At 48.8% G+C, this 26,190-nt stretch overlaps 1 protein-coding gene across 3 annotated transcripts in view; it reads right to left on the minus strand.

The window, feature by feature from the left end:
• The window catches only part of Clcn7 (chloride voltage-gated channel 7), a 25,938-nt gene extending 4,470 nt beyond the window's left edge, over positions 1–21,468 (minus strand). The window contains exons 1-18 of one of the 3 annotated variants that reach the window (XM_050131816.1): positions 21,245–21,468; positions 13,801–13,869; positions 12,040–12,111; positions 11,852–11,917; positions 11,242–11,374; positions 10,802–10,911; positions 9,845–9,925; positions 8,317–8,379; positions 8,133–8,216; positions 7,144–7,237; positions 6,795–6,859; positions 6,191–6,307; positions 5,722–5,776; positions 5,150–5,210; positions 4,238–4,376; positions 3,514–3,607; positions 1,745–1,914; positions 204–255 (exon numbers count right to left, since the gene is read on the minus strand). In XM_050131816.1, the coding sequence (XP_049987773.1) occupies positions 204–255; positions 1,745–1,914; positions 3,514–3,607; positions 4,238–4,376; positions 5,150–5,210; positions 5,722–5,776; positions 6,191–6,307; positions 6,795–6,859; positions 7,144–7,237; positions 8,133–8,216; positions 8,317–8,379; positions 9,845–9,925; positions 10,802–10,911; positions 11,242–11,374; positions 11,852–11,917; positions 12,040–12,111; positions 13,801–13,869; positions 21,245–21,382 (1,663 nt within the window). In that variant the 5' untranslated portion in view covers positions 21,383–21,468. The remainder of the gene's footprint in view (positions 1–203; positions 256–1,744; positions 1,915–3,513; positions 3,608–4,237; positions 4,377–5,149; positions 5,211–5,721; positions 5,777–6,190; positions 6,308–6,794; positions 6,860–7,143; positions 7,238–8,132; positions 8,217–8,316; positions 8,380–9,844; positions 9,926–10,801; positions 10,912–11,241; positions 11,375–11,851; positions 11,918–12,039; positions 12,112–13,800; positions 13,870–21,244) is intronic. The other 2 variants (XM_050131886.1, XM_050131969.1) reach the window with 2 other exon arrangements.
• Positions 21,469–26,190: the final 4,722 nt, after the last annotated feature.

Here is a 26,190-nt window from a genome sequence, read left to right on the forward strand (position 1 = left end):
CTTTCCAGACCCCAGAGCAAGGATCATTACTGCCAGGCCCTGACTATCACCATCTGGCTGTGCTATGGGGCTGTTGACCTCACCTGCCTCACTTCCTATTTTGCTCACGTGAATGGCAAAAGGTAGCCTTGTTGGAACTCAAAATGGGTGAGCAGGGTGCAAGTGAGGCCCACTCACCAAACAGGGCAAGAGCTGGGGCTTACCAAGCTGAGCAGCAGCTCCCATCAGGGCGTATTTACCCGGGTCTGCCCAGATCTGTGTAACACAACATGGATAGGTATCAGAGGCAGTGGCAACCATCACCCACATCTGCCGGAGGAGACCAGTGAAGATGCTATGCCTGGGCCTAAGGACCCACACACAGCAGTGAATTCCATGGCTCACATGCAGAACACCTACTCCAGTGTACTCCGCTACAACTTGTGTTGTACCTTGTATAGGGACAAGGTATACAGACTCTACCTACCACCTGCCCACACCCATGAGTTCACAAGTCTGGGCTTGCTTTGAGCTGAGGAACCTACATGAAGAAGGACAGCAGGACAAAAGTATATATTGCCTATTCAGACACACTGGATCACCCAAGGAAAGACATTCAGATGTGAAAAAAAAGATTCTTGGACAGGGGCTGGAGAGATGGATCAGCGATTAAGAGCACTGGCTGCTCTTCCAGAGGTCCTGAGTTCAATTCCCTGCAACCACACGGCAGCTCACAACCATCTGTAATGAGATCTGGTGCCCTCTTCAGGCCTGTAGACACACATACAGGCAGAACACTATACATAAATAATAAATAAATCTTAAAAAAAAATTCTAGGACATGTTACAACAGAGATGAATTAAATGGACATCACAGTCAGTTGAAGACTGCAGAGACACATGAGGGTGTACACTGTGTGTCTAGGAAATGCTGGCAACAGGTGAGCCCAGACACAAAAAGGAAGCTAGAGGCTACTGGAGCTGGGGAAGGGGAAACAACTGAGTAACAGTGGGTGAAGGAAGAGCTCGGGATGCCCCTAATAAATGCCACTGAACTGTTGATGTTCGAAGCCATCACTCTTATGAATCACACCTTCAAAGACAGAACCCGACCAAAGGAGACCTAGGACGGGGGAGGGCAGGAATAGGAGTCCTGCTGCTACCCCGTCTTTAATTACCAAATGACTCAAGTGAGAAAACACAGATTAAAACCCCAAGCTCCACCAGCAGCTAGGGAGAGGGAGGGCCGAGAGGCCTACATGCAGCTCAGTGCTGGATGGACCTGGGCTCCTTTTCTCTCTCTCTCTCTCTCTCTCTCTCTCTCTCTCTCTCTCTCTCTCTCTCTCTCTCTCTCTCTCTNCATACAAAACGTAACTCGTTTCTCACCTTGGGGCTGCTTTCCTCAGATCCTTGCTTCCAGGAGATGTGACTGACATCTTGAAATGGGTGTCTCTTGTCACCTTGGATCAGGTACTATCTATCCACCTTTTTTTTTTTTTTGAACTAGCTCTTGTAGACCAGGCTGGCCCCGAACTCACAGAGATCCGCCTCCCTCTGCCTCCGGAGTGCTGGGATTAAAGGCTTATGCCACCACTTCCCGGCCCTTTCCCATTCTTCACACGTCTCCAGTTACATGATGTGGTTATTCGAGAGCATCAGAACTTTTGTCTACCTGCACTAGGTACCCTGATGTCCCCTGTTCTGGCCCCTTGGGTCACCAGAATACTTGAGCAGTGGGGCTCTGGGATGTTTTCCCCCAACTTACTGCTGCCCCTGTGAGGTAGGACAGGGAGATGCCAAAGAGTCGGCCCCAGGCAGCCCCAATGAGCAGTGATGGGATGAAGACACCAGCAGACACCGTGAGGCCATAGGTCCAGCAGGCCAGAAAGAAGTAAACCAGGGTGAATAGGCCTAGCGTCATGGGATTGTAGGAGCCTAGGGAAGAGAAAGGTCATTGAGCTGCAGCTGGAATTCAGGTCTGTGCAGTGATGTCCTGCCTGCCATGTGCATCCATCCTGAGAACCAGGCCACCAGAGCCCCGATTCCCAGTGGTCCCAGAAAGCTCTGCATTCTCAGCTTCTCCAGGTGAAAGGTAGGTCCCCAGAGTCAGAAGTGATGGTGAGAAGTAGAGCAAGGTGGCCTCAAGCTGGCAGCATAGGTGTCAAATTCAGGGCCCACTCAGGCCCCAGGTGAGCATCACATTCCCCAGAACAACTGTCAGCCTGATGTGAATGTGCCCTGCCCCATGTGGAGGCCCTCGTCTGGGACAAAGTGGAAGCCCATGTTCCTGAGACCAGCAGCAGACTTCCAGCTCAGCTGGACCCCGGTTGCTCTACTTCACATATGCCAGCTGCACTAGGACAGCCTCCCTGAGCCTGAGCACGGCCTGAGTCTGGGAGCCTTGCAACAATGAGCAACACACCAGAGGTGAGAGGTGACTATGACGTGTCCCTTTGGGCCCCCAAACCACTTCCGGTGATCAGTGATCAAACTCCAAGACCTGGGAGGTATGTCCTTCCTAGACAAGACGCTGAGGTGTGAATGCAGAGAAGGCCGAATCGAAAGGAACCACATGGTCTATGTGAAGGCCAGGATGGGAGGATGCGCCATCAGTCTGTGTGGCTAAGAGCACCACGGAACAGATTACTGAGGTTAGCGGAAGGCCATTGGCTTATTCTATGCCAAATTTATCCATTAACTTTCATGATACTTTCCTAGAGACAACCCCCAATAGGGAAGTTCCCAGTAGCCTTATGACAGGAAACAATTAAAAACACTGTCCCCATGGGTAGGGTGGATGTCATGGTTAACTTCAGTTGTGAACATGACACACTTGTGAAAAGGGAACTAGGCAACTGCCTCCATCAGACTGGCTGTGGGCATGTCTGTGGGGGCATTTTCTTGACTGCTAATTGATGTGGGGGTATCCGTCACATTGTGAGCAGTGCTATCCCTGGACAGATGGGACTGAATGGTGTAAGGCAGGTAGCTGAGGAAGCAGAGAGCAGTGTTCCCCCATGGAACACTTCAGGTCCTGCCTCAGCTTTCCTTGAAGATGGAGTGTCATCTATAAGCTAAATTAAACCCATTCCTTTCCAAGTTGGTTTGGTCAGTGTTTTACCACTGACAGTAACAGAAAGCAAACTAAAACTGAAGGGGAGGGGCCGGAGACACAGGCCTAAGGCTGCTTAGCTCGGCTTGGGCATGGTATATAGGGCCTGGCTGAGGCCAGAAAGGTCTGGGCATGGAGTCATCAGGCTAGGTTTTCTTTTGGAGAGAGTGATGGAGGTGACTCAGGTGACTATCCTTAGGAAGAAAGGAGAAGATGGGGAGCTCAGTCAGTCCCTCCCCAGGTGCTTGGCCACCGGGTACCCTACAGAACTGTGTAACCCCATGTCCCCAACTCTGCGATGTTGGTTCCTGCACTCCAGTACACCTCACTATACCAGAGATGATTCCTCAGCCCAGCTGGGCCAAGAACGTGCCCACTGTCCTTAGTAAGTTACTAAGTTACAGACATGTTACTGCACATACCTGGTGGGTCATGGAAAAGGCTGACAACGCTCTTCTCAGGGGTGTTAAAGAAGGCTGCAGCCATGGAGTTGTACTCGCCATCTGCACAGAAGAGCTGCAGAGTTGAGAGAAAGGACACAGGGGAGAGATGGCACAGGGCAGACTCTGTGCTGCTGAGTGCCCATGTGCCCTGAGTCTGGAGAGCACAGACAGGATCTGGCCTCAGAACACAGAGCCCAAGTTTAAATTTGGCTAGTATGACCACCTCTCTGGGAGATGGAGGTCCATCTGTCCCTGCTATCCAGAAGCTTCATGAGCTATGCCTCAGAATCAACGGTTGGACACTGGCCCTGGGAACCAGTAGGCCCAGTCTTCTCAAATGAGTGCATTTACTGCATGGAGGGACACATCATTTGTTTGCCTAAGGAGAGAAGCAGCTTTTGTCTGGGGCTCTTATGACTGCCACAAGTATCCCTATAGGGTTTCTATACAGTTACAGGTATGTACTTCTCTAATCTAAACCCGGTCCCATTCTAAAGCTCTCTCCAGGAGGTGTCTGGAAATGACTATGTGAGATCAGTCTAGTAACACCACCCATTCACCAGGCATCTGAAACACAGCCTCAGCTTACCATGGGACCCTACGTGTAGAACAAATCTAAAGTCTACTAGTATTGTTACCTCGGGGAAACTGGAGTTCAGGAGAGTTGGTCCTGTTCATAGGGCCAGCCAAGGCCTATGCCTACCTGGAGCGGATAGGACATGGAGCTCCCCTGCAGGGGCTGGCAATCTCGAGATGAGTAAATCAAGACGAACGCAACCGTGGCTGTAACAGCAGCCACCAGCATGGCCTCAATCACTTGGAGGCAGGGCCGGTGGATGTACCTAGAGACCAAAGCCAGGGTGGACTTTGCTGCAGGGATGATCGGGGGTAGCCTCACCTGCCCTGCCCCTGGTAGTTACCATGACAAACTGACTCAGACCCCACTGATGAGAGGGCAAAACAAGCCAGGTTTAATGATCAATCAGCCCAGACTCCTGGGGTTCTCTTTCTTCCTATGGCTGTAGATTTCTCAGTAACTACCAACCCTGCTACACTGCCACAGCGGCTAAGGCCAGTGCAAACATCAGGAAGACACTTGGTGCCTTCACTTCTTCTCTAGCAAAAGGCTGCACCCCAGGCAGAAGGCAGGCAGTAGCTAACTCACCTAGGGCTCTGCTCTCCAGGACAAACTTCATCTGCTAACTTTCACAGACCTCAAGACCCGAGGAACGTTTCTCAGGGGAGGAACACTCTGTCTCTGAACTTCCTCCAGCCTCTTCCTGACCCCTACTTCCACTTCTTGTCCTTCTCCCCCAGGCCAAACATTCTTTTTTTTTTTTTCCTTTTTCCTTTTGTTTTTTTTCGAGACAGGGTTTCTCTGTGTAACAGTCCTGGCTGTCCTGGAACTAGCTCTATAGATCAGGCTGGTCTCGAACTCACAGAGATCTGCCTGCATCTGACTCCTGAGGGCATCACCACCGCCCATCCAGGCCACACATTCTTGAGACTTTTAGGAAAGGACCCTCACTGACAAGGCCAGTACAATTTGTCCATTTCCTGCACCCAGTAGGATTGCACCTGTCAATCTGCTACACAAAACGGGGTTCTTTCTCACCTGATTCGAAACATGGTTAGCCAGTAATTCAAAGCATTGAACACAGCTCCAAGAATGCCACCTGTGACCAGAAGAGACTAATGTTAGTTTCACAGGGAGGGCAGTGGAGGCCCCCCCGAAGTGGGAAGGCCTGGTGAGGGTGCACTATCAGATGGCTTCCCAGGCATTACCACTAAGGCTGCTCTGCCTTCCACTCAGCTTCTTACAGAGAAGTATGAGCTGAGCATGGGAGAAAAAAAAAATTCTAGGAGGGGCCAAAAAAAAAAAAAAAAAAAGGAAGGGGGAATGTGAACCATTCTGGATAAGAACACAGATGTTGTAAAGTCCCCATTGGCCGCCAGGGAATGCCACACCAGGTCTCAAGCTTTACCTCAGTAGAATTAAAGCTCTGGGGTCTTTCTGAGGTGCCCACCCTGCATGCATCTGCATTAGAACTCTAGCAGGGCGGTGCCTAAGGTTGAGGAGTGGAGACCATGACAAGGCTACTGCAGACCTGCGCCACTCTGGAGCTGGGAGTCCATCCTCCCCAACACAGGCTGACTCTGGTCCATGCTACAGGGAGGGGTCCTTACCCACCACACCCATGGCGATGAAGACAGGAATCTCATGGATGGTGTAGGCCATTTTCTGTACAGAGGGGAAAAAGCAAAGGCTTTGAGAAATTACTGCTTAAAGTGCTGGACTGGATAGGAACTCTGTTTATGTGCAATGAATCTGCTAGCACTTTTGTACAGAACCAGAGGTTCCATAAGTAAGATAAATGGTCTCTGAGAAGACCTTATAATCCCTCATGCCTGAGCTGGTGTGGGTGGCGTGTGCAGCCTGGCACTTGACACTGGAGCTATCTCACACTGCAGTTGTGGTACACTCAAAACCCTGTTTACACTCCCAGAGCGCTACAGGCTCCTTGAACTGACAAGCAAGAGCTCAACATCCCTGCTAAGAATTAGATTTTCCCAAAGTAATGTTCAAGTCGCAGTCAACAGGGTTCTGAGGTAGCACCAGAAAAGGTAAGGTGGGACAATGTGGCCAGCAAGTTACCTCTGAGTCGAATCTTCCAAAATTGATGAGGCCCGGGCTGGACAAGTCCCACATGTTTCCATGGTAGATGCTCAGAACGAAATTCAGTGTAAACGTGGAAATCATGGAAGCAAAGAACTGTGGGTGGCAGAGAGAAGCCAGAGCCTCAAAGACCTGCCTGGTGTGCCCAGCACCCTCAGAACCCTGCCCAGTCCACTGAGTACTCAGCGTCCTCAAAGCTCTACCGGATCCACCCAAGCCCCTCAAAGCCACATCTACAAGTTATACAGAACACTCATCTGAACACCATATGGAGGCTGGCACTTCTGTCATTTGGAAAGTTGTGTGTCTGGATACCTCATCTAAGACAAAAGGAAGGGGCTGGGTCGACTGCTTGGCTGGGCAAAGGCGGTGCTGCTGCTCTACAGACAAACCAATCAAGTATATAGAAGAAGGTAGTCTTTCTGGGGCTCCCAGCACAAAGAACACCTGGGACAGGTGCAGAGACATGGACCCACTGGCGGATTCTACAATGCGAAAGGATGGACTGACTATGGAGAGTCCTTGAGGGAGAGAGAGGCAGAGTGTGACCACCCTGGCCGGGGCGCCTTCCTCATGCACTTACAATTCTCCATGTCAGGAACTGATTCCAGAAAGAGGCGCCTTCCTCCAGGCTGAACAGGACCCCACCTAGAAGGCAAGTGGCAGGACTAAAGTGCCATCCAGGCCGAAAGGTAGCTTGCCCATTGCCAACGCCCAACAGAGGCCCCAGGAATTAAGACATAACACAGAGAAGCTGCTAGGTGGTACCAGGCCACAGCTGGTGGCTGTCAGACCCTGCCTAAACTCCCACCTGGCACTTGTCAACAAACATCAGAACCATGCCTACAAAAAGGCACTGCTTCCCCAGCCTGGCCAACCACGAAGCACCAAAGGGCATAGCCAGAGATGAGGTGGGACTGGCCCCTCCTTACCCACAGGGGCTCCAAATGCAGCAGACACTCCAGCTGCAGCTCCAGCTGAGACAAAGTCCCGCTTCTCTGTGTCTCTGCGGAAGTACTCAAAGATCTGAACAAGAAAGACAGAGGGTACTGAAGGAGGTTCACAGGAAGGGAAGCTGGAAACATGTCCCACCAAGGGACCAAAGAAGAGATGTAAGAGGCAGGGAGTGCTTTTTCTAGATAATCAGGCAGAAGGCCATTTTTTAATAATCACATCATTATAATCACAGCAGCAGCTACTGGATTCGGAGAGCAGTATTACAGATACTGAAGAAAACAGGAGAGCTGGCGGTTCCCATGGACCCACAGCTGAGAACATAAGTACAAGATTCCATTTGTGACAGTGACCCAACTTCTCCACAAGTCTATGAGCTCCTTGGTCCAGCTCTACCTTAGTAACTGGAGAAAATCCAATGGGTGGAAAAATCTAAACTTATTCTTGATTTTAAAAAGGATTGCTCAGCCAGGTCTGGTGGTGCATCTTTGGCACCTCAGCTCTCAGAAGCCTTGAGACAGAATCCTAAGTTCAAGGCCAGCCTGGGCTATACAGAGTGACTGTTTCAAAAGACAGCTATAGACTCATCAACACAGGAGTTTAGTGTGATTGCCCATCTTATTGCTGGTAACAGTGACAAACATGACACTGCACCTGAGTAGCCATTTAAGCTCTGACCTTCCTCAAGTGATTGTCCCTCTGTGAAGCTGGTCAGAGCTATAGATTCTTTCCAACAGAATCACACTAGCATATAACGCCAGAGTCCTAGGGACTGACCATAGAGAGGCCACATGGTCTGTAACCACCTGGACTGGGAGTAGACCAGGCTGTCCTTAGAGTCAGAGATAGGGACAGGAAGTAGATGTTAAGGGAGACCTAGAGGTCTGGATGAAGACTGCGTGGACAGGAGACCAGCTGAGACACATCCATGAATCATTAGTCCACATGTGTGCATGGAAGGACTCACCTTGAAATCTCGCTTGAGCGATGTCGACCTTCCCTGTGAAATTCCAGCAGCGATCACTGAACCCGAGTGGATCATTGGCCCTTCCTGGGAGCACAAAGCAATCAGTACTCAGAGGCCATGCATGGGCGTGCTCCCAAAGAATCTCAGACTCAGGAGGAACAAATACCACTCATTCTGTTCTTACCTTTCCCACAGCCAGTCCCCCTACCACAGACAGAATCACACCGGACACCTTGATCACCAGCGTCTGGAAAAAAGGAAGATGCAGAGTTTGAATAAACATGCTGGACACATGCCTGAGTCCCAAGAGCTCAAGAAAAGCCGCACTGCTGCTGAGAATACACACTCATCAACCGTCCGTGCCACAAACGCAGGACAGCACCCAGGGCTCCTGTTCCACACCCCCCTGGGGGATCTAGTGTTGATATCCCTAAGGGGTCCTGAGGGAGGGGCTCAACCTTGCCCTATGACTGTGCCTCTGCACTAGGCCCAACACAGCTTTATCTTGGAGACAACCACTAACTGGGACTGACAGGATGGCTCTCTGGAGATTTTAGCACCCACTCCATGAACACCCCAGCATTCCTCCCCACATCAGTCCAGGAACCATGAAGGCTGGAGCTGAGGGACTGTGACTCCCCTGAACTGCATGAGTCTGGTGGGTGCTCAGGGCAGTCAAGGGTGAGAAGAAAGCTAACTCTGTCATCTGGGCCCATTAACAAAAACAAAACAAAACAAAAAACAAATTATATACATCTCTCCCCTGATACATGATCTCTGGTATAGGGAGGAGGGGGCCATTGGGAAGGATAACATATTTAATGCAGATTCTGAGGAAGTCTCCTAAGCCTAGTCTGGTAGCCAAAGGTATTTAGCAAAACATTCCAGAGTGTTCCACAAAGTCTACTATGGGTAACAGGTCAGTTCTGTGCCCAGAAGCATCACATCTACTCTATGCTATGGCAGAGTAGCAACATAGGTCTCCTGCTTTCCAGAGTGTGACCATACTGCCTTTCCCTGGCTATGCGGCACCAGGGTGGGGAATACCCAAGGAGGTCATGGCATATCAGGCAAGGGAGTACATCAAAGGTGGCCAATGCTCACCTGCCTTTTGAGGCAGAAAGGCTGGTCATGCTAAAACCAGTAATAAGTAGACTGTGTTGACAACTGCCCAGTCTCTGGCACTGGGATGCTATTAGTATTACACATTACAAGTATGAGAGAAAATTTTGAAAATAGGGAATGAAAGGCAGGCTCTCTCCTACCCTAGCTTAGCCCCTCTGGCTCTGATATCACCCAGGGAACACAGTCCTTAGTTACAGACATGTAGTATGTGACTGCAATCACAACGTTCATATTCCTGCACTACTTACTGCAGACAAAGACCAGTTTTTGCCACTCTTACAAGTATAATCTGCCATCGTGTACACACAGTTTATGCCATGTGTGGAGGGTCAAGCAAAGACAGACTTAATCAAGCCAGCAGAAATTCTTGGCGGGTAGTGGTGGCACACACCTTTAATCCCAGCACTTGGGAGGCAGAGGCAAGCGGACCTCTTTGAGTTCGAGGCCAGCCTGGTCTACAAAGCTAGTTCCAGGACAGGCCCCAAAGTTAGAAAGAAATCCTGTCTTCAAAAACAAAACAAAAACAAACAAACAAACACCAAAAGAAATCCTACACCCTGCCCTGGATCACTGCAGTTACAGCTTACCTTGAGCCGCACTACGTGGGGAATCTTCACCCCATTGAGGAAGCACTTGATCTGGGGAATTCCGCTGCCAGCAGCAACTGGCTGGAAAGACAGAGGGGGCACTGAGCAGGTAGAGTAAGGGGGTCAGCTTCCACAACCACAGGAAACATGGGAAGCAGGTGTGGAGAAGGGCTTCATGTCAGGAAGTAGAGGTCCCTCCCTACTTCAGACCAGAATGGAGAGACCCCTGAAAAAAACCCTGGTGGGCATGTATAAAGGGCCAAGGGTAGAGTCTGGTGGTTCTGTATTCCCCAGTGTGCTAGGTGAGGGAAATACTCCATTATGGACAAAACACTCATCATGTACCAAGCAGGAACTAGAACTTCCTATATATTGACAGCTGCTCTAGATCCACATAGAAGGTTCTGGATGCTGTCTATTCCTTCTTTTATCACCCCACAAAAAGGAACAGAGGGACCTGGAGAAGGGAGGACTCTTGGAAGCCTTGGGATAAAGATGTGTTTTGGAGGGGCTATCTGTGGGATAGTAGTACAGTCTCCCTGGGAAATGGTCCTGCTGCCCTCTCTGCTTGGATACTGACATGAGTTACCCAAACTTTTGAGAACTTGCAGGCCCTAGAATACCTCACTGTCAGCTACGTGAAGGCCATGAAGGTGTATGTGACTATGGGGTAGGTGTTACGGTACACTTGTGGTCTGGGTATGAACTGGAGAGTCAGGAGATGGGCTGAGGGTTGTACTGTTGGGTTAAATATGGGATAGCACTGGGAATCGAGCTGAGGAAGCCCCAGTGTGTATTCCGCTCTGACTGAATATTTCCCATCAGTTCCACACTGGGGTTCTCCCTGGCAGAAAGCCTCCATCCTCACAAGCTAACCGGGCCCACAGTGGGTAAGCTAGAGGGGCCATCCATCCACTGAGACCTGTGCCAACCAGTCTCCTACGCACAGGGCTTTACCTCTATGAAGGCCACAATCACGGATCCCACGAGCACAAAGGCAGAGTTCAGCGTGGCCCACAGCAGGAGGGAGAAGGATAGGCCGCCCTTCTCTGTGAACTTGTCGATGTCTCAGGGATCGTCAAGGACAGGCACTCTGCACTTCTGGAGCACACACCTGCCCTGCTTGTCTCACTACTATGACCAGTCTACCTGGCCCAGATCATCTCATGACCTGGGCCAGCACAACTACTGGCTAAGTAGACAACTCGGAGACCCGCACAGCCCGAGTATGACACAGCCAACCCTTACGTTAAGCTGTGTGCATGCATAGTAGGGGGTAGTCTCTAAGGAGCCAGGTCCACTCTGTTCTTCACTGTCTGCCTGTGAAGGCACATGCTTGGGTTCTGCTAATGAACCCCCACCCATTGTGGCCCATGGCGAGCGCCTCTGGAGGATACTGTCCTTGATGACTCTGTACTTGAGGCCTGCCAGGTTCTCCACTACGATGTCAATGAAGCAGGCTACCAGGCCTGTGAGGATTCCAATGAGGGCACAGATAACCCAGCGCTTGATCTCCACTGTCCGGAAAGCCTAAATAGGGGTGGGAAACACAGTGCACTCAAAGGTGGGCAATGCAGCTAGGCACCTGCTATGCTGGCAAATTCATGGGCTGCTACCACACACAGTACAAAGTTCAGCTTTCAGCCCAAATCTGCTAACAACAGCCTCCAGTCAATGTTTCACTGATGACTGAGGGCCACAGGAAGACACATGGAGGTAAGCAACATTCCCTACAAATTCACAACTAGCTGCTAACATTAGAGACACTGTATGCCATCTGCAAAAGAGCTTTATTGACCATGATGATTATAGTCTTTCCTCGAAATTTCCAATATCTGGGGCCAGGTGTCACATGTTCAGAGCCCCATCCTCCATACCCAAAACATGAAAGCGTTGGCAGTAGAACCCAGAGGTTCGGGGGGGGGGGGGGAGAGCAGGGATATTGCCTGGCCCTACATGCCAGCACCCAGCACCCAAGCCAACAAGCCACGAGCCCGGCCTCCTCACCGTGTGGTTGATTCGTCTCTCCTCTTCCAGGAAGAGCTGGTTTTCACTGTTGTCATAGTCCAGGCTCTGTACAGACCAGGGCACAAGGTACTTGATTACTGGACCAGGGACCAGAGTGCAAGTGGAGCCAGGCAACAGAGAAGAGGGCTGAAAAGGGCAAGGCTCAGGAGGGAGGATGGGGAGCCCACCTCATACTTGAGGGAGAGGAGCTTCTCGTTGTGTGGAATCTCCTTGGGGAAGGTGTGAGGAGGGTCCACTTCCTGTGGAAGAAAAAGGGAGTCCCATGCTCTTTTAGAAACAAGGGGGCTGGAGAGATGGCTCAGTGGTTAAGAGCATTGCCTGCTCTTCCAAAGGTCCTGAGTTCAATTCCCAGCAACCACATGGTGGCTCACAACCATCTGTAAAGAGGTCTGGTGCCCTCTTCTGGCCTTCAGGCATACAGAAAGAATATTGTATACATATTAAGTAAATAAATATTTAAAAAAAAAAAAAAGAATAGAAACAAGGTGAAGAAAAGGGGCTAAGTCTCAAATCCCATAGTTGAGTATTATCTGACACCAAGGCTGGGAAGTCACAAGAAACCGACAAAAAAAAAACATCCCCTGAGATATGGACATAAAAATCCTCCAATGGGACCCTGCAAACACCATAGGTTTATTTCAGGAGTACAAAGTTAGTTTAACAACCTAAAAATCAACGATGTGCTATGTCAGGACAGAGGTCCACAGACCATCCTATTTTGGGGGGGTGGGGTGGGATGGGGGAGGGAGTTAAAACTGGGTTTCTCTGTGTAGCTCTGGTTGTACTAGATCTCACTCTGTAGACCAGGCTGGCCTTGAACTCAGAGATCTGCCTGCCTCTGCCCCCCTTATGATTAAAGGTGTGCGCCAGGCCACAGACCTTCTTATAAACACAGACAAAGCATTATAAACACTCAACAAAGCTGAGTGTGGTGGAGCACACCTACAATCCTAGCTCCCAGGAGGTAGAATCAGAGGATTGGAAATTCAAGGTCAACTTGGGTTCTGTAGCAAGACAAACAAGGGAATAACAACAAGAAAGGAGTCAGCTGGGCGACACAGTGCTTGCCCAGTAGGCACAAGACTCTAGGTTCTATCCCAAGTCTAAAAGAACAACAAAAGCACTAAAGAAGCTAAAATGGAGGTCAGAGGATGATCAGAGTGTTTGCTCTAGCAGAAGAAACCCAAGTTTGGATTCTGGGTATCCTCATCATATGGCTTAGACTAGCCTGTAACTTCTGCTCCGGGGATCCAATGCTCTGCCTCTAGGACACCAAAACTCACAGGCATGCCTGTGCACCTGGTGCAACACTCTGCACCACTACTCTTAGGGACAAGCAGAACTGCAGCAGACAGCACCAAAGACAAGCGAGTTCCAGGGGAGGCAGTGGCTGAGGAAACATTCCCATGTTTGTTTTTTCAAGATTTATTTTTTATTATCTGTATGCACATGTGTAGCCATGTGCATGTGAGCACGGGTACTTATGGAGGCCAAAAGAGGGTGCTGGATCCCAGGAGCTGGAAGTACAGGCAGTTGTGGGCCACCTGACATCAATGTTGGGATCTAAACTCTGGTCCTCTATAAGAGCACTATACCCTCCTAGTCCCTGGAGAACTTGTTTTGGGGTGCCAGAATCCATCCCAAGATCAGAGGAAATGGCTGCTCTTCATCCCTGAGGACTCCTAATCCCTCAGAGACCCATCTCGCCCGAACACCAACACTAAGCTCACTCCTGCCCAAAGTCTCTGTGCTCCACGGTCTCCTTCACACAGTGCTTCTGCCCACCTCTTCACACTTTCATGGCCTCAGGGACCATATCCACACCCTGTATGCTGTCTCTGGGAGATGCTAGCTGCTAACCACGTGACCCTGCCACTTTCCTTCACTAAGGTCAGCTCAGTGGGAGCAGGGAACATCACACCACTCACTGGGTCCAGAAGCTCATCGTCCAGCTCCACGTTGTTCATCTGTCCAATGCGGAAAAGTGCAGAATGAGACTAAAAACAGAAGAGAAGCCATGAGGGCTCCACGTAAGGGAGGGATACTACCATTCCTATTCCCACCCTCACACGAAGGATGCGGAGACAGGAGGATCACAAGTTTAAGTTCAGTCTGGGATACACATTTAGGGGACTGGAGAGATGACTCACTGGGTGCTCTTCCAGAGGACTTGGGTTCAATTCCCAGCACCCACAAGGGAGCTCACAACTGTCTGTAACTCCAGTTCGAGGGGATATGACCTTCATATAGATATGCACATGCAGGCAAAATTGCAATACACATAAAATAAAAAAATTTAAAAAAGTTTTGGGGCCGGGCGGTGGTGGCGTACGCCTTTAATCCCAGCACTCGGGAGGCAAAGGCAGGCCGATCTCTGTGAGTTCGAGGCCAGCCTGGTCTACAAGAGCTAGTTCCAGGACAGGAACCAAAAAGCTACGGAGAAACCCTGTCTCGAAAAATCCAAAATAAAATAAAATAAAATAAAAAGTTTTGGGACCAACAGTGCCCTAAACTGCTAAACTCAGGGAAAAGGCAAGTAAGCTCCATAGTCTGTTGGCCACAGTGCTGGCCCAGAAAGGAAGCGGCTGCACAGAATGAACCCTTCTCAAGGAGTTTCGGTGCTGTCACTGCCTCCCAGTCAACCTGCACACGAGGTGTATGCGACAGGAATTGTACCAGGCCTGAGCCCATAAGGACTCTTGTAATGTCAGTCACTATGAACCCTATTCTCCTCCTCGGAGAAACGTCCTGAAGCGCTGAGTGACCAGGCAGAAAACACAAGGATAGTGAAGCAGGAGCTGAGGGGCACAGCAGAGGCAGGTGGCCAGTCTGTTTTACCTATCACTGACGAGCTAGGCAAGCCAAAGGCCATCAACAATCGTTCCACTACAGCACAGGTCTGAAGAGTCAGACACACAAGGCCTAAGAAATGAAACCCCAGGGGGCTGGAGAGATGGCTCAGTGGTTAAGAGCATTGCCTGCTCTTCCAAAGGTCCTCAGTTCAATTCCCAGCAACCACATGGTGGCTCACAACCATCTGGAATGAGGTCTGGTGCCCTCTTCTGGCCTGCAGACATACACACAGACAGAATAGTGTATACATAATTAATTAATTAAAAAAAAGAAATGAAACCCCAGCAGTTCTAGAGGATGATGGGAGAGGTGCCGGCTATGGGTAGCATGACAGTACTTGCTTACATAACTTCGACCCCAGACTTGGTGAGCAGCTGCAAGCAGAACCCCAAATCAGATAAGGCAGCAGCAAACAGAAGGCTGACAGAAATGTGCGACAGCAGAACAATCCACAGACTGGGGAGGGGCACAGTTGCCTGGTCCTCCTTTGCAGGGAAGTGCTGCAAAGGGCTGAGAGTTGAGCAGGACTAAGGAAGTGGAAGGACAGGTTCCCCGGATCCAGACACACTGCACAACTGGCAAACTCAGTGCTCTAGTACTGAGCTACAATTACTCAACACACCACCCTAGAAGGAACTGGATGAGAACTCAGGCCTGCTCGGGACAGTTTTGCAACTTCTAGAAATCTATAATTATTTCAAAGTTACATAAAACAAAAATTCCCCCACACCAAAAGACTAAAAAGGTAACTTTCAAAACAGAACATAAATGCAAATCCTCGCATGATTATAGTGTTCTGTCTGTGTGTTTGCCTGCAGGCCAGAAGAGGCACCAGGTCTCATTATCGATAATTGTGAGCCACCATGTGGTTGCTGGGAACTGAACTCAAGACCTCTGGAAGAGCAGCCAGTGCCATCTCTCCAGCCCCTGGTCTGGTATATTCTTAAAGTTGGGCTTTAAGAGGATGGCTGACAAGCAGAAAACAGAAAATTATAAATCACTCACACATACAAAAAGGTGACAGGAGCAAAGCTCTGAGCTGACCAGGCATGCATGCAGTACACATACATACATGTAACAGTCTGGGCTAAACAGTATGTTCCAGGCCAGCCAGAGCCATGTGGTGATATTCTGTCTCTGCTTCCTCCTCGTTCCCCCAAAATCCAAGGTCATCCTCAATTGCAAAGTTGTTTGAGGTTAGTCTCCATAGTATGGTTACATCCATAAGGACAGAGAACAAGAGGTGGTGGCCAGGGGTCAAAGGAGGAAGAAAACTCTAGGCAGTTTCAGTTCTACAAAATGAAAAAGTTCTAGAGACTAATCGCCCAACTTTAAGACTATACCAGACCAGGGGCTAGAGAGATGGCACTGGCTGCTCTTCCAGAGGTCTTGAGTTCAGTTCCCAGCAACCACATGGTGGCTCACAACTATCGATAATGAGAGCTGGTGCCTCTTCTGGCCTGCAGGCAAACACACAGACAGAACACTATAAATAAATAAATCGAAAGAAAGAAAGAAGGGAGGGAGGGAGGGAGGGAGGGAGGGAGGGAGGGAGGGAAGGAAGAAAGAAGTGCTGCCGGAAACCACTGAAATAAAAAAAGAGTAGGACGTGAGCTATTTTGGACTTCAGTGGTAGAGCAGTTTGTTCCGAGACCAGCCTGGTCTACAGAGCTAGTTCCAGGACAGGCTCCAAAGCTACAGAGAAACCCTGTCTCGACAAAGCAAAAAAAAAAAAAAAAAAAAAAAAAAAAACCAACATCCCTCCCAAACCCCCCCCAAAAAAGCAAAGAAAAAGATTATACCAGACAGGTGGTGGCATAACTGTAACGTGTAATGCTAGATACTCAGAGGCTGAGGGAGGAGGATCAAAAATGAAAAGCCTGGGCCTAGTGGATAAAGGAATCTCTCCAGAGCCTGAGGACCTGAGTTCAATTCCCTGAATCTATACTGTGGAGGAAGGAATCCTCTAAGTTATCCCGATTTCCACACATCCACCATGGCATATATGTGCAGACACACATACATACAAAAATGAATAAATGTAAAAAAATTTCAAAGCGGGCCTCGACTACACAGAGAGTTCAGGACCACTCTGAGACACTTAAACTCTGACTTATACATTATATTGATACTCTGACCCCACATATAAAAAAATTGCTGGGTGGTAGTGGCACACATCTTTAATCCTAGCACTTGGGAGACAGAGGAAGGCGGACCAAACTCACAGAGATCCACCTGCACGTTTCCCAAGCGCAGGGATTAAAGATGTGTGCCACCACCACCCGGCCCTGGCTCTATTTTTATGTTTTTAACACTTTCTTGAGACAGGATCTCTACATAGCCCTGGCTGACCTGGAACTCATTATGTAGACCAGGCTGGCCTTAAACTCAGAGATCCATCTGCCTCTGTCTCCTGGGTGCTGGGATTAAAGGTGTGTGCCAGCATCTAAAACTTCATTTTTTTAAAAAACTGTTCACTGGAACACACTGCCCACATTCCCACCTCCATAAGCAGCTGCCAGATGCCAGGCTCTAATGCAAAGAAAGTCCAACTGCTGCAGTGGGGGAACATTAAAAAAAAAAAAAAAAAAAAGGCTATACACAGCAAACAGATCAGCCCAAAGCAGTCTACAGCAAACAGATCAGCCCAAAGCAGGGAGGAGTGGGTCATAGGACAGGCTTGCAGTGGATATGGTGCTATATGGCTGCCTGCAGGCCGGCAGGACCCTGTCCTTCAGCTCTCTACACCCTGCTGGGCTGAGGCTTGCTTATAAGCTGAGTGAGGAAGTGAAATTCCTAAGACTAAGAACCAACAGCTTTCCCCAGAAGATAGCAAGACCCAAGGGCCACTAGGGACAATCATAGGACCCTCCCCCGAAGCTCTCCAATAGCTCCAGGTCTCCTGTCTTCTCCCAAAGCACCCTTAGACTATCGTCTGTGGTGCCAAGTTGTCAGGGCAGAACACAGACCCACACTCACCTGAGGTCCCTCCTCTGCTGAGAGAGGGGGTGTCTCTGGTGGCAATTTCCAGAAAGAGCCTGTAAAAATGCCCTGCATTTAAAGAGACTGCAAACATAGACTGCCTCCTCACCACCACTTGCTCTAGGATCATCCTCACAGAATACTCTACTTCCCATTGCTCACACACATGACCGTGACTCTCAGGCTGACCTCACCCTCTCCCTAGTCCACTATCACCCCACACCTAAGAAAAAGACCAATGCTTTGGCCTCCAGGTAGTCCTGCAGGGCTTGGGCTTTAAACAGGGCCCCACCCTGTCCTACCTATAGCAACTACCTTATTGCTTGGCCTGCTTCTGACTAGCTGAGGTGGCAACAATGCCATCACTGAACCCTGGAGATGCTGTAACAAACCCCAGAGAGCCAGGAGGTAGATCAAGTTCAGTGCTCAGACTCACCCCACTGTCCCCCTTATTTTAAAATGGTCCTGACTCCAGACTACCTCACAAAGACTCCGGGTACAGTATCGGGACACTCCATTCTAACTATGAGTCTGCCTATTATCCAGAACAGACTTTCCCTAAGCACAGCAGCACCAAAACGTCATTCAGCTGAAGAGGGGCACAGACAAGCGTCAGGTGCAAAGGTGGGTTTCCTTTAGTTTGATAGGTTTTTTGTGTATGGGGGAAGCTTGTTTGTTTTGTTTTGAGACAGGGTCTCATCTAGTTCAGGACAGCTTCAAAATCACTAACTTTTCAGGTGGTGGCAGTGTAAGCCTTTTATCCCAGCACTTAGGAGGTTGTGAGTTCAAGGCCAGCCTTGTCTACAGAGTGAGTACTAGGACAGGCATCAAAGCTACACAGAGAAACCCTGTCTCGAAAAACCATTCAATCAATCAATCAATCAATCACGGATCTTTCAACTTTTGATCCTCCTGCCTTCACCACTTGCACACTGGGATTATAGCTATTTGTTACCACACCCAGTTTTATGTGGTGCCGGGAGACTGAACCCAGGGCTGCACTGATGCTAGGCAAGCATTCTATGTCTCCAGACCCTTGCTGGTAATGATTAGTATCTATCGAGAGCCTGTTTTCTATTTTGTTTGGTTTGGTTTTGTTTTGTTTTTTGAGACAAGGTTTCTCTGTGGCTTTGAAGTTTGAAGCCTGTCCTGGAACTAACTCTTGTAGACCAGGCTGGCCTCGAACTCACAGAGATTAAAGGCGTGTGTCACCACCGCCTGGAGAGAGCCAGTTTTCTAACAGGCTTGCTCAATGTTATACATTCATTAACTTTTACAGATGAGAAAACTGGCAGAAGCAGGCCTCAGATCCTTCTGAAATTCTGGCTGCTCTAGTGCCCACTGCAGAGGGTTCCCAACCTGTAGCCAGTGACTATTCAACCCGCCTAAGCAGGGCACTGGAACCCTTTAGACCTAAGCCAAACTCGAAATCAACTCATATGGCTGAACAGGACTTCCACACCCCGCGCCATACTCCGAACTATTGTAGCATTGTGATCATATACTCTCTTGGTCCTGAGCTTGTCTGGGGACCTTGCACTATTCATATAGGGCACAAAACACAAAAGTGCTCTTTGCACCTATACTATAGGGCCCCCACACAGAATCAGCACGGAGCTGGGCCTGTTTCCAGAGGGAAAGAAGCTGTCTTAGTGCACCTCAGACCTCACAACCCATAATTACTTTTTAAAAGTTGGGTGCCACCAATCAATCGTTGGCTTTTTTTTTTTTTGAGACAGGGTTTCTCTGTGTAATAGTCCTAGCTGTCCTGGAGCTCACTTTGTAGACCAGGCTGGCCTTGAACCCCACTGAGATCTACCTGCTTCTGCCTATCAAAGTGCTGGAATTAAAGATGTGTGCCACCACCACTCGGCTCCAATAAATTGTATTAACTGCAGATTTAAAAGCTATAATGGTATTTAGGGAAAAAGATCAACTCATTCTTTCAAAAGAAACCAACTCTTTGGTCAAAACCTACAACCATCCCATCCTGCGAAATCTAAACTCAACTTGTATCAGTTTCCAATCTCTTTTCCTTTCCTAAAACCAGTTTAAGGTTTCTTTCTGTTTGGAGAGAGAGAGAGAGAGAGAGAGAGAGAGAGAGAGAGAGAGAGAGAGAGAGAGAGAGAGAGAGAGAGAGAGAGAGAGAAAGAGAGAGAGAGAGAGAGAATATGAATGAGAATGTTATACAGGTGGAGGCCTGGAGAGAAGAGGGTGGTCAGATCCCTGGAGAGAGAGTTACAGATAGTAGAGCCACTGGACCTGGGTGCTGGAACCTGAACTTAGGTCTTCCACAAGAGCAGCAAACACTCTTAGGCCCCCAGTGTTACTTTCTTTACAACAGGGATAACAAACCACACCTCCCAGAAACACCTAAAGTCGCTCTGCCCCAGCCCTACAGTTTTACTGGAGCTGCTTTGATTGCTGCGGGGCGGCAGACCAGATTTGCAAGCAGATGTCACTTCAAAGGCAACAGAGTTTCTTCCTAGCAACAAGGAACTGACTTTCATTGTCTGATGTACTTTCAAGGGCCTAGAAAAACCTCAGCAGAGGTGGGGTTTTCCTGTCCCAAAGCCACTCTCAAAAAAAAAAAAATGTAAATTCTGATCTTGTGTTCTTCCTAGCCTTGAAAATGGTAGGAGTGTTTGTCCGACAGCTCTAAAATCAGGAGAAATGGTCATGGACGGTAATAAAACAGACTAACATCAAGAGATTCACATAAATTCCGGACTCAAAATTAATACAATGCACACAGGCGGAGAGCCAAAGGCATGCAAATAAGCAAACTAGTAACCCTTTCAAACATGAAGCATTTAAAGGCACGAACTGTGTTTTGGGTTCTCTGAGGCATGAGCACACTCTGGCCTCTGACTTGTTACTTATCACGCCTGGCTGCACACTCCAAATTCAAAATCAATCAGGTAGTGAGAGAAAATGTGTGGAAATCCTCGTCATTGCATTTCTATCCCAAACGTCTGGAATTACTCCCGTGAAAAAGGAGACTGACACTTTCACTGAACGCGTAATTTTGCCATTTCAACTGTGAAAGCTGCCAGCCGTGCAGTGCAGGTCTTCCAAGTGCCTGCGAAAATGGGGCAGGATCATGAATTCATAGCCAGCCTGGGCTACACCATTGAGACCCTGTCCTGAAAAGCCAAGGGCTGGGGAGCAGATCAGAGGTCGTTTGTTTGCTTAGTATGTGTAAAGCCTGGCCTCGACCCTCACCACGGAGAGTAAAATTTAAAAAACCAAAACAATTTAAGAAGTCCGAGGCGCTCTGGCTGAAAAGCTAATGACGATGACTGATTGTTGGAGGAGAGGGCAATCATTTCTCTGGGACTAGACTGGAAGAAGGGGTTCCCAGGGAAAGAAAGGAGGGTAATGAGTGCAATGGGTGCAAAACTGTCAAAAATCAAGGTCTTCGGGGATTCAAAGTAATAACAGAGGAGAAAGCTGTGGCCTTCCCCCGGGCCCGTCCAGTGCACTGAGGACCGCGCAGCGAACCCAGAGGCCACATCTCCGGCCCGCGGGCCTCACCTGGCGCGCGGCCGGCCCGGCCCCGTTCAGCAGCGGCGTCTCCTCGTCAGGCTGCCCCGTCCTTCGAAGCAGCGGCGCTGTCTCCTCATCATCGCGGTCTCGGCCGGACCAAGATACCTTCTTAGAGACGTTGGCCATGGCCCACTGAGGACCAAACTCAACTAGAACAGCCGGCCGCCCGGCAGCGTTCCCGTGACTCGCACTTGGGACTCACGTGATCCGCCATTGGTGCCCACGTGACCGACGATGGTGGCCCGAGAGGTTGGCGAGCGCAGTGTCTCCTGGGAGTTGTGGTTCGCTGGTCCTTGCAACCCAGGCTGGACCCCTCAAGAGCAGTATCTGTGTTTTCAGTGGTCTGTGACCCAGATTCCAGAGAAGAACTAGCCTGAGACTATCCTGAGATGCACGCCCAGTCCCTGAAGAAAGATGATGTGGAAAAAAAGAAACTAACTGTAAGGGTTCTGGTATCGACCCTCTTAACCAAGTTAGCTTCACGTGTCTTCTGTGCTACCAGCCTGGAAGAGCAGCATCATTGCTGTAATTCCGGGGAAAGGCTTTGAGATCCGACATTCCAGACACGGAAAATTCTGTCCTCCGAAGAGACTAAGACAGCGCGTGCGTGTGGCGTTGCCTTGTCAAGGCATGGTTGAGTTTACCAAGTGTACTCTTGGTATCGGTGTTCTATCAGTAAAGTTGTTCTTAGGAGATTTAGCCTGAATATGTAGGGACGAGAACTGGGATTTGATGCTGCAACTTCAGGAACTCGGAACTAACAGTAATCATCATGGGTGGCACTCAACAGAGAAGGAAGGAAGACGGTGCAATGTTAATTTCTCAGCAGTGTCCCGGAAGTTGCTTTACAAAGAATGGTAGAAGGGGGCAAAGAAGAAAGTGTCCACTTAATGAAGCAAATAGGTGCAATGTGAAAGCTACATTTAACAGAGAAATATTGGAGAGGGCTGTGGTAATGGTTCAGCGGTTAAGAGTGTTGACTGCTCTTCCAGAGTACCCAGGTTCAATTCCCGCCGGCACCCACATGGCAGGTCACACCTGTCTGTAATGAAACTCTAGGCTCCAACATCCTCACACAGACATACATACAGGCAAGACACCAACGTATACAAAATAAAAATAATTATTTTTTAAAATATTGGAAAGACTGGAGTTAGCATGGGCAACAGTGGAAGAGCTCTATAAAAAGTAACTAAAATACAATTCATACTTTCTCTCTCTCTCTCTCTCTCTCTCTCTCTCTCTCTCTCTCTCTCTCTCTCTCTCCCTGGTTTCTCTGTGTATCCCTGGCTGTCTGGCTGTCCTGGCTGTCCTGGAACTTTCTCTGTCTCTGCCTCCCAAGTTCTGGATTAAAGGCAGACAACACAACTGCCCAGCCGATTCAGATTTTCTTTTCTTTGTGTGTGTGTGTGTTATTTTTATTTTAGTCCTTAAAATAGTCTAGTGATTTCTTTGACATCTGCATGAATTTTCAGAGGTTCTTCATCTTCATCCTCCAAGCGACACTATCCTTCCTCCATGTAACACTAGCATTTTATGTAGATGGCATTTCCTTTTTTATAATTTATTTTATTTGTACTTTATGTGCATTGGTGTTTTACCATGTATGTCTGTGTGAGAGTGTCACATCCCTTGGAACTGGAGTCATACAGTTCTGAGCTGCCATGTGGGTTCTAGAAATTGAACCCGGGTCCTCTGAAAGAGCAGCCAGTGCTCTTAACCCCTGAGCCATCTCTCCAGCCCTGATCAGACTTTCAAGTGACAATAAAAATCATGTACTAAGAAAGTTAACAAAGAGTCTAGGATATATATGTATATATACAGATAAAATATATTACCTTGCAACTTTCTGGGGGCTTGAAAATTTCCAAATCAAGAAAGTTTAAATTTTTCCTTAACTTCTGAGGGTGGGAGGATTACAGGAAACCTCCTTCTCTTCACATAATTTGAAGTAAAACCAAAACTAAACACAGAATAAGAGGAAGGAAGTCAAATGGGGTTCTGATTTTCCCCACAATTACTCTGCAAGTAAGTGAGTGTGTGTGCATGTGTGTGTGAGTATGTGTGTGTGTGCGTGCATGCATGTGTGTGTGTGTAATACCAAAAACAAGACTCCTTCCATCCAACAAGGTGTATTTTTATCATTGGTGGACCTAGACTTTGTCACTTTGCAGGATGGTGACAAGGATATTATGACCCTCTTTTGTGCTGCTGGGCACAGAGGTTGGAAAATGAAGATGGCTTGTCTAACTACTAAGGTCATTGGTGTTCAATCTTGAACTTAAATCTGCTTATCTTCAAAACTTTGTTCAGAAACCAGGCAATGGTGGTGCACTCCTTTAATCCCAGCACTTGGGAGACAGAAGCAGGCAGATTGCTGAGTTTGAGGACAGCATGGACTACAGAGTGAGTTCCAGGACAGCCAGGGCTACACAGAGAAACCTGTCTTGAAAAATCAAAAACAAACAAACAAAAACCAACCCAACTTTGATTACAATTTCTTTGCATCTAGACAGACAGCTATCTGCTTAGAGGTTCAAAGGCAAGAAATCCCCTCTTCTCTGGCTCTTCAGGGTCAGGGACCACCCTTCCTTCCTTCCTTCCTTCCTTCCTTCCTTCCTTCCTTCCTTCCTTCCTTCCTTCCTTCCTTCTTTCCTTCCTTCCTTCTTTAAAGACAGGGTTTCTCTGTGTAGCCTTGGCTGTCCTGGAACTAGCGCACAGAGACACACCTGCCCTGCCTCCCGAGTGCTGGTACTGAAGGCGTGAGCCTGTCTTCCACCACTGCCTGGTTTCCTTGTTCTTGACACATAGTAACAGTTCAGCAAGCTGTCAGCTGGACTGAATGCACAGGCTTGGGCCTTGCTGGATGACAGGGTATGGGGAAGGAAAGGACAGGCAGAGGACCAAGCAGAGTAGAGATGTCGGGCACAGTGAGAATGTAGGAGGGGACACGAAAAGTCCTGGGTCACACCTGGGAGGGTAGATGATCTCCATAACCCTTGCTGCCAAGGTGGTACAATCCTCACAGCTCCAGACAGACCAGGGCCTTCAACTTATTCTATTTTTACTAACATTTTGTATACTAAGATTAAACTCAAGACCTTACTCACGTCAGACAAGTGCTCCATCGTTGAACCCACCCTAGTCCTTGTAAGAGGAGAAATGGACAGGGGTGGACAAGTGGAGTGTGGGAGAACCAAAGGCTTCTTGTTGGGACTGACTCCTTCTAGGACCAGGGTTGTAACAATGTAATGGATACAGATAAAGTAAGATTCTAATGGCATTAGAAAGAGTGGGTCTCATGGTTCAAAGGTACAGGTGACTTTTGCTGACCTTACTGGGAGGCGGAGTCACCGATATGCTCAGACTGTCAAGTTTCCAAATCTAGCAGACTTCCATGATGGCCTGTTCCAGATCCCTATCTGTCCTTGGGGTCCTGCCGTACTGCCTCCAGCACTGCTAACTGACCCCATCTAAAGTGTTCTGCCCACAGCGTCTCCTGGATGCAGCAGCCCACTGTGCAGTCCGCTGATGTAAGTCCTGAGGTCTGCAGCGTGCTATCTCAGTTCCCCTAAGCCATTTCAAGCACCTGCAAGCTGGGAAGAGTTGTAGAAATGATGCTCTTCAGTGTTCCGCTCCGCTCTGCTCTGAGCCTCTGTGTGTCTGGTTACCTCCAGTTATTCTAGTCTGAGATATGAGATTGAGGGCAAGAATTTTGTAATGAAACCATTGGAGGTTCAACTCCTACTTGCTGCTAGGGGTCTTGAACAGAACAGCAATACAAGGCACCATGTTGTCCCTCCAGCTATCACTAGATCGTGGCTCTTTCCGGAAGGAAGCTGCTGCTCCCCACTCTCCTCAAAGCCAGAATGAAATGAGCAAAAAAAAAAAATGGTTCCAGAATGTTTCAAGAGAGGCAAAGAAAGGATGTTTGAGGAAGAGGGGCTCTCAACTGGATGTGCTTGAGACCAGAAGCTTGGGTCCTTGGGGAAACAGAAGGCAGTGGGTGATTCAAGATCACACATGAGGTGTCCATGGGAGTTTCCAGTTCTACAATCCAGCCTGGCTCTGACTCAGGAACAGGCGGCCCAGGACGCTGATTTTAGCTGGAGACCTAGAGCCCTGGGTGCACCAAGAGGTTGGAAAGATGCTGTAAGGAGGCTCATGCAGGGGGTTGGGATGTGGCTCAGTTGGTGAAGTGCTTGCCTAGCGTGCATGGCTTGCTTCTGGGAAACACCTGTGATTCCAGCACCAGAGATAGAGGAAGGAGGGCCAGGAGTCCAGGATCATCCTCGCTACACAGTGAATTCAAGCCCAGCCTGGGCTACATGGGAGCCGGTCAAAGACAAAGGGCTGATTTAGAGCCCTGTTCCCATGGCAGCGCAAGTGGAGAGGGCACTGCATACTGCCATCTGCCTCCCCCTGGATGACAAGGTGACCAGATGGAAACGGAACCTCTGCAGAACAGAGGTTAAGGTGCATAGAGTGCGGGAGGTCTTGGGTACATGGTTTGATTAACACTGGGTATGTGTCACCCCTAGTCTGCTTTCTTGCTTTTGAATTTTTAAAACATTTATGTGTGTGAGTATTTTGCTTGCATGTATGTACACTATGAGTGTGTCTAGTACCTGTGGAAGCCAGAAATGGGCATCAGATCCCAAACTGGAGTGACAGATGGTTATAAGCTGCCATGTGTGTGCTGGGAACCAAACCCAGGTTCTCTAGAAGAGCAGCCAATGCTCTTAATCCCTGAGCCTTCTCTCCAGACCCATGTTTTACTTTTGAAATGGAAAAGAGATGTGGTGGCATGTGTCAATAATCCCAGCATCTGGAAAACTGAGGTGAGATGGAAGGGTAGCAAGTTTGATACCGACCCAAATTATACAGTGATACTCTTTCACAAACAGAAGTCCAAACCAATGATGCAGGAGGTA

This window comes from Alexandromys fortis, unplaced genomic scaffold, assembly GCF_014885135.2.
Source record: "Alexandromys fortis isolate MF-2015 unplaced genomic scaffold, M_Fortis_MF-2015_v1.1 scaffold_29, whole genome shotgun sequence".
NCBI classification, from domain to species: Eukaryota; Metazoa; Chordata; class Mammalia; order Rodentia; family Cricetidae; genus Alexandromys; species Alexandromys fortis.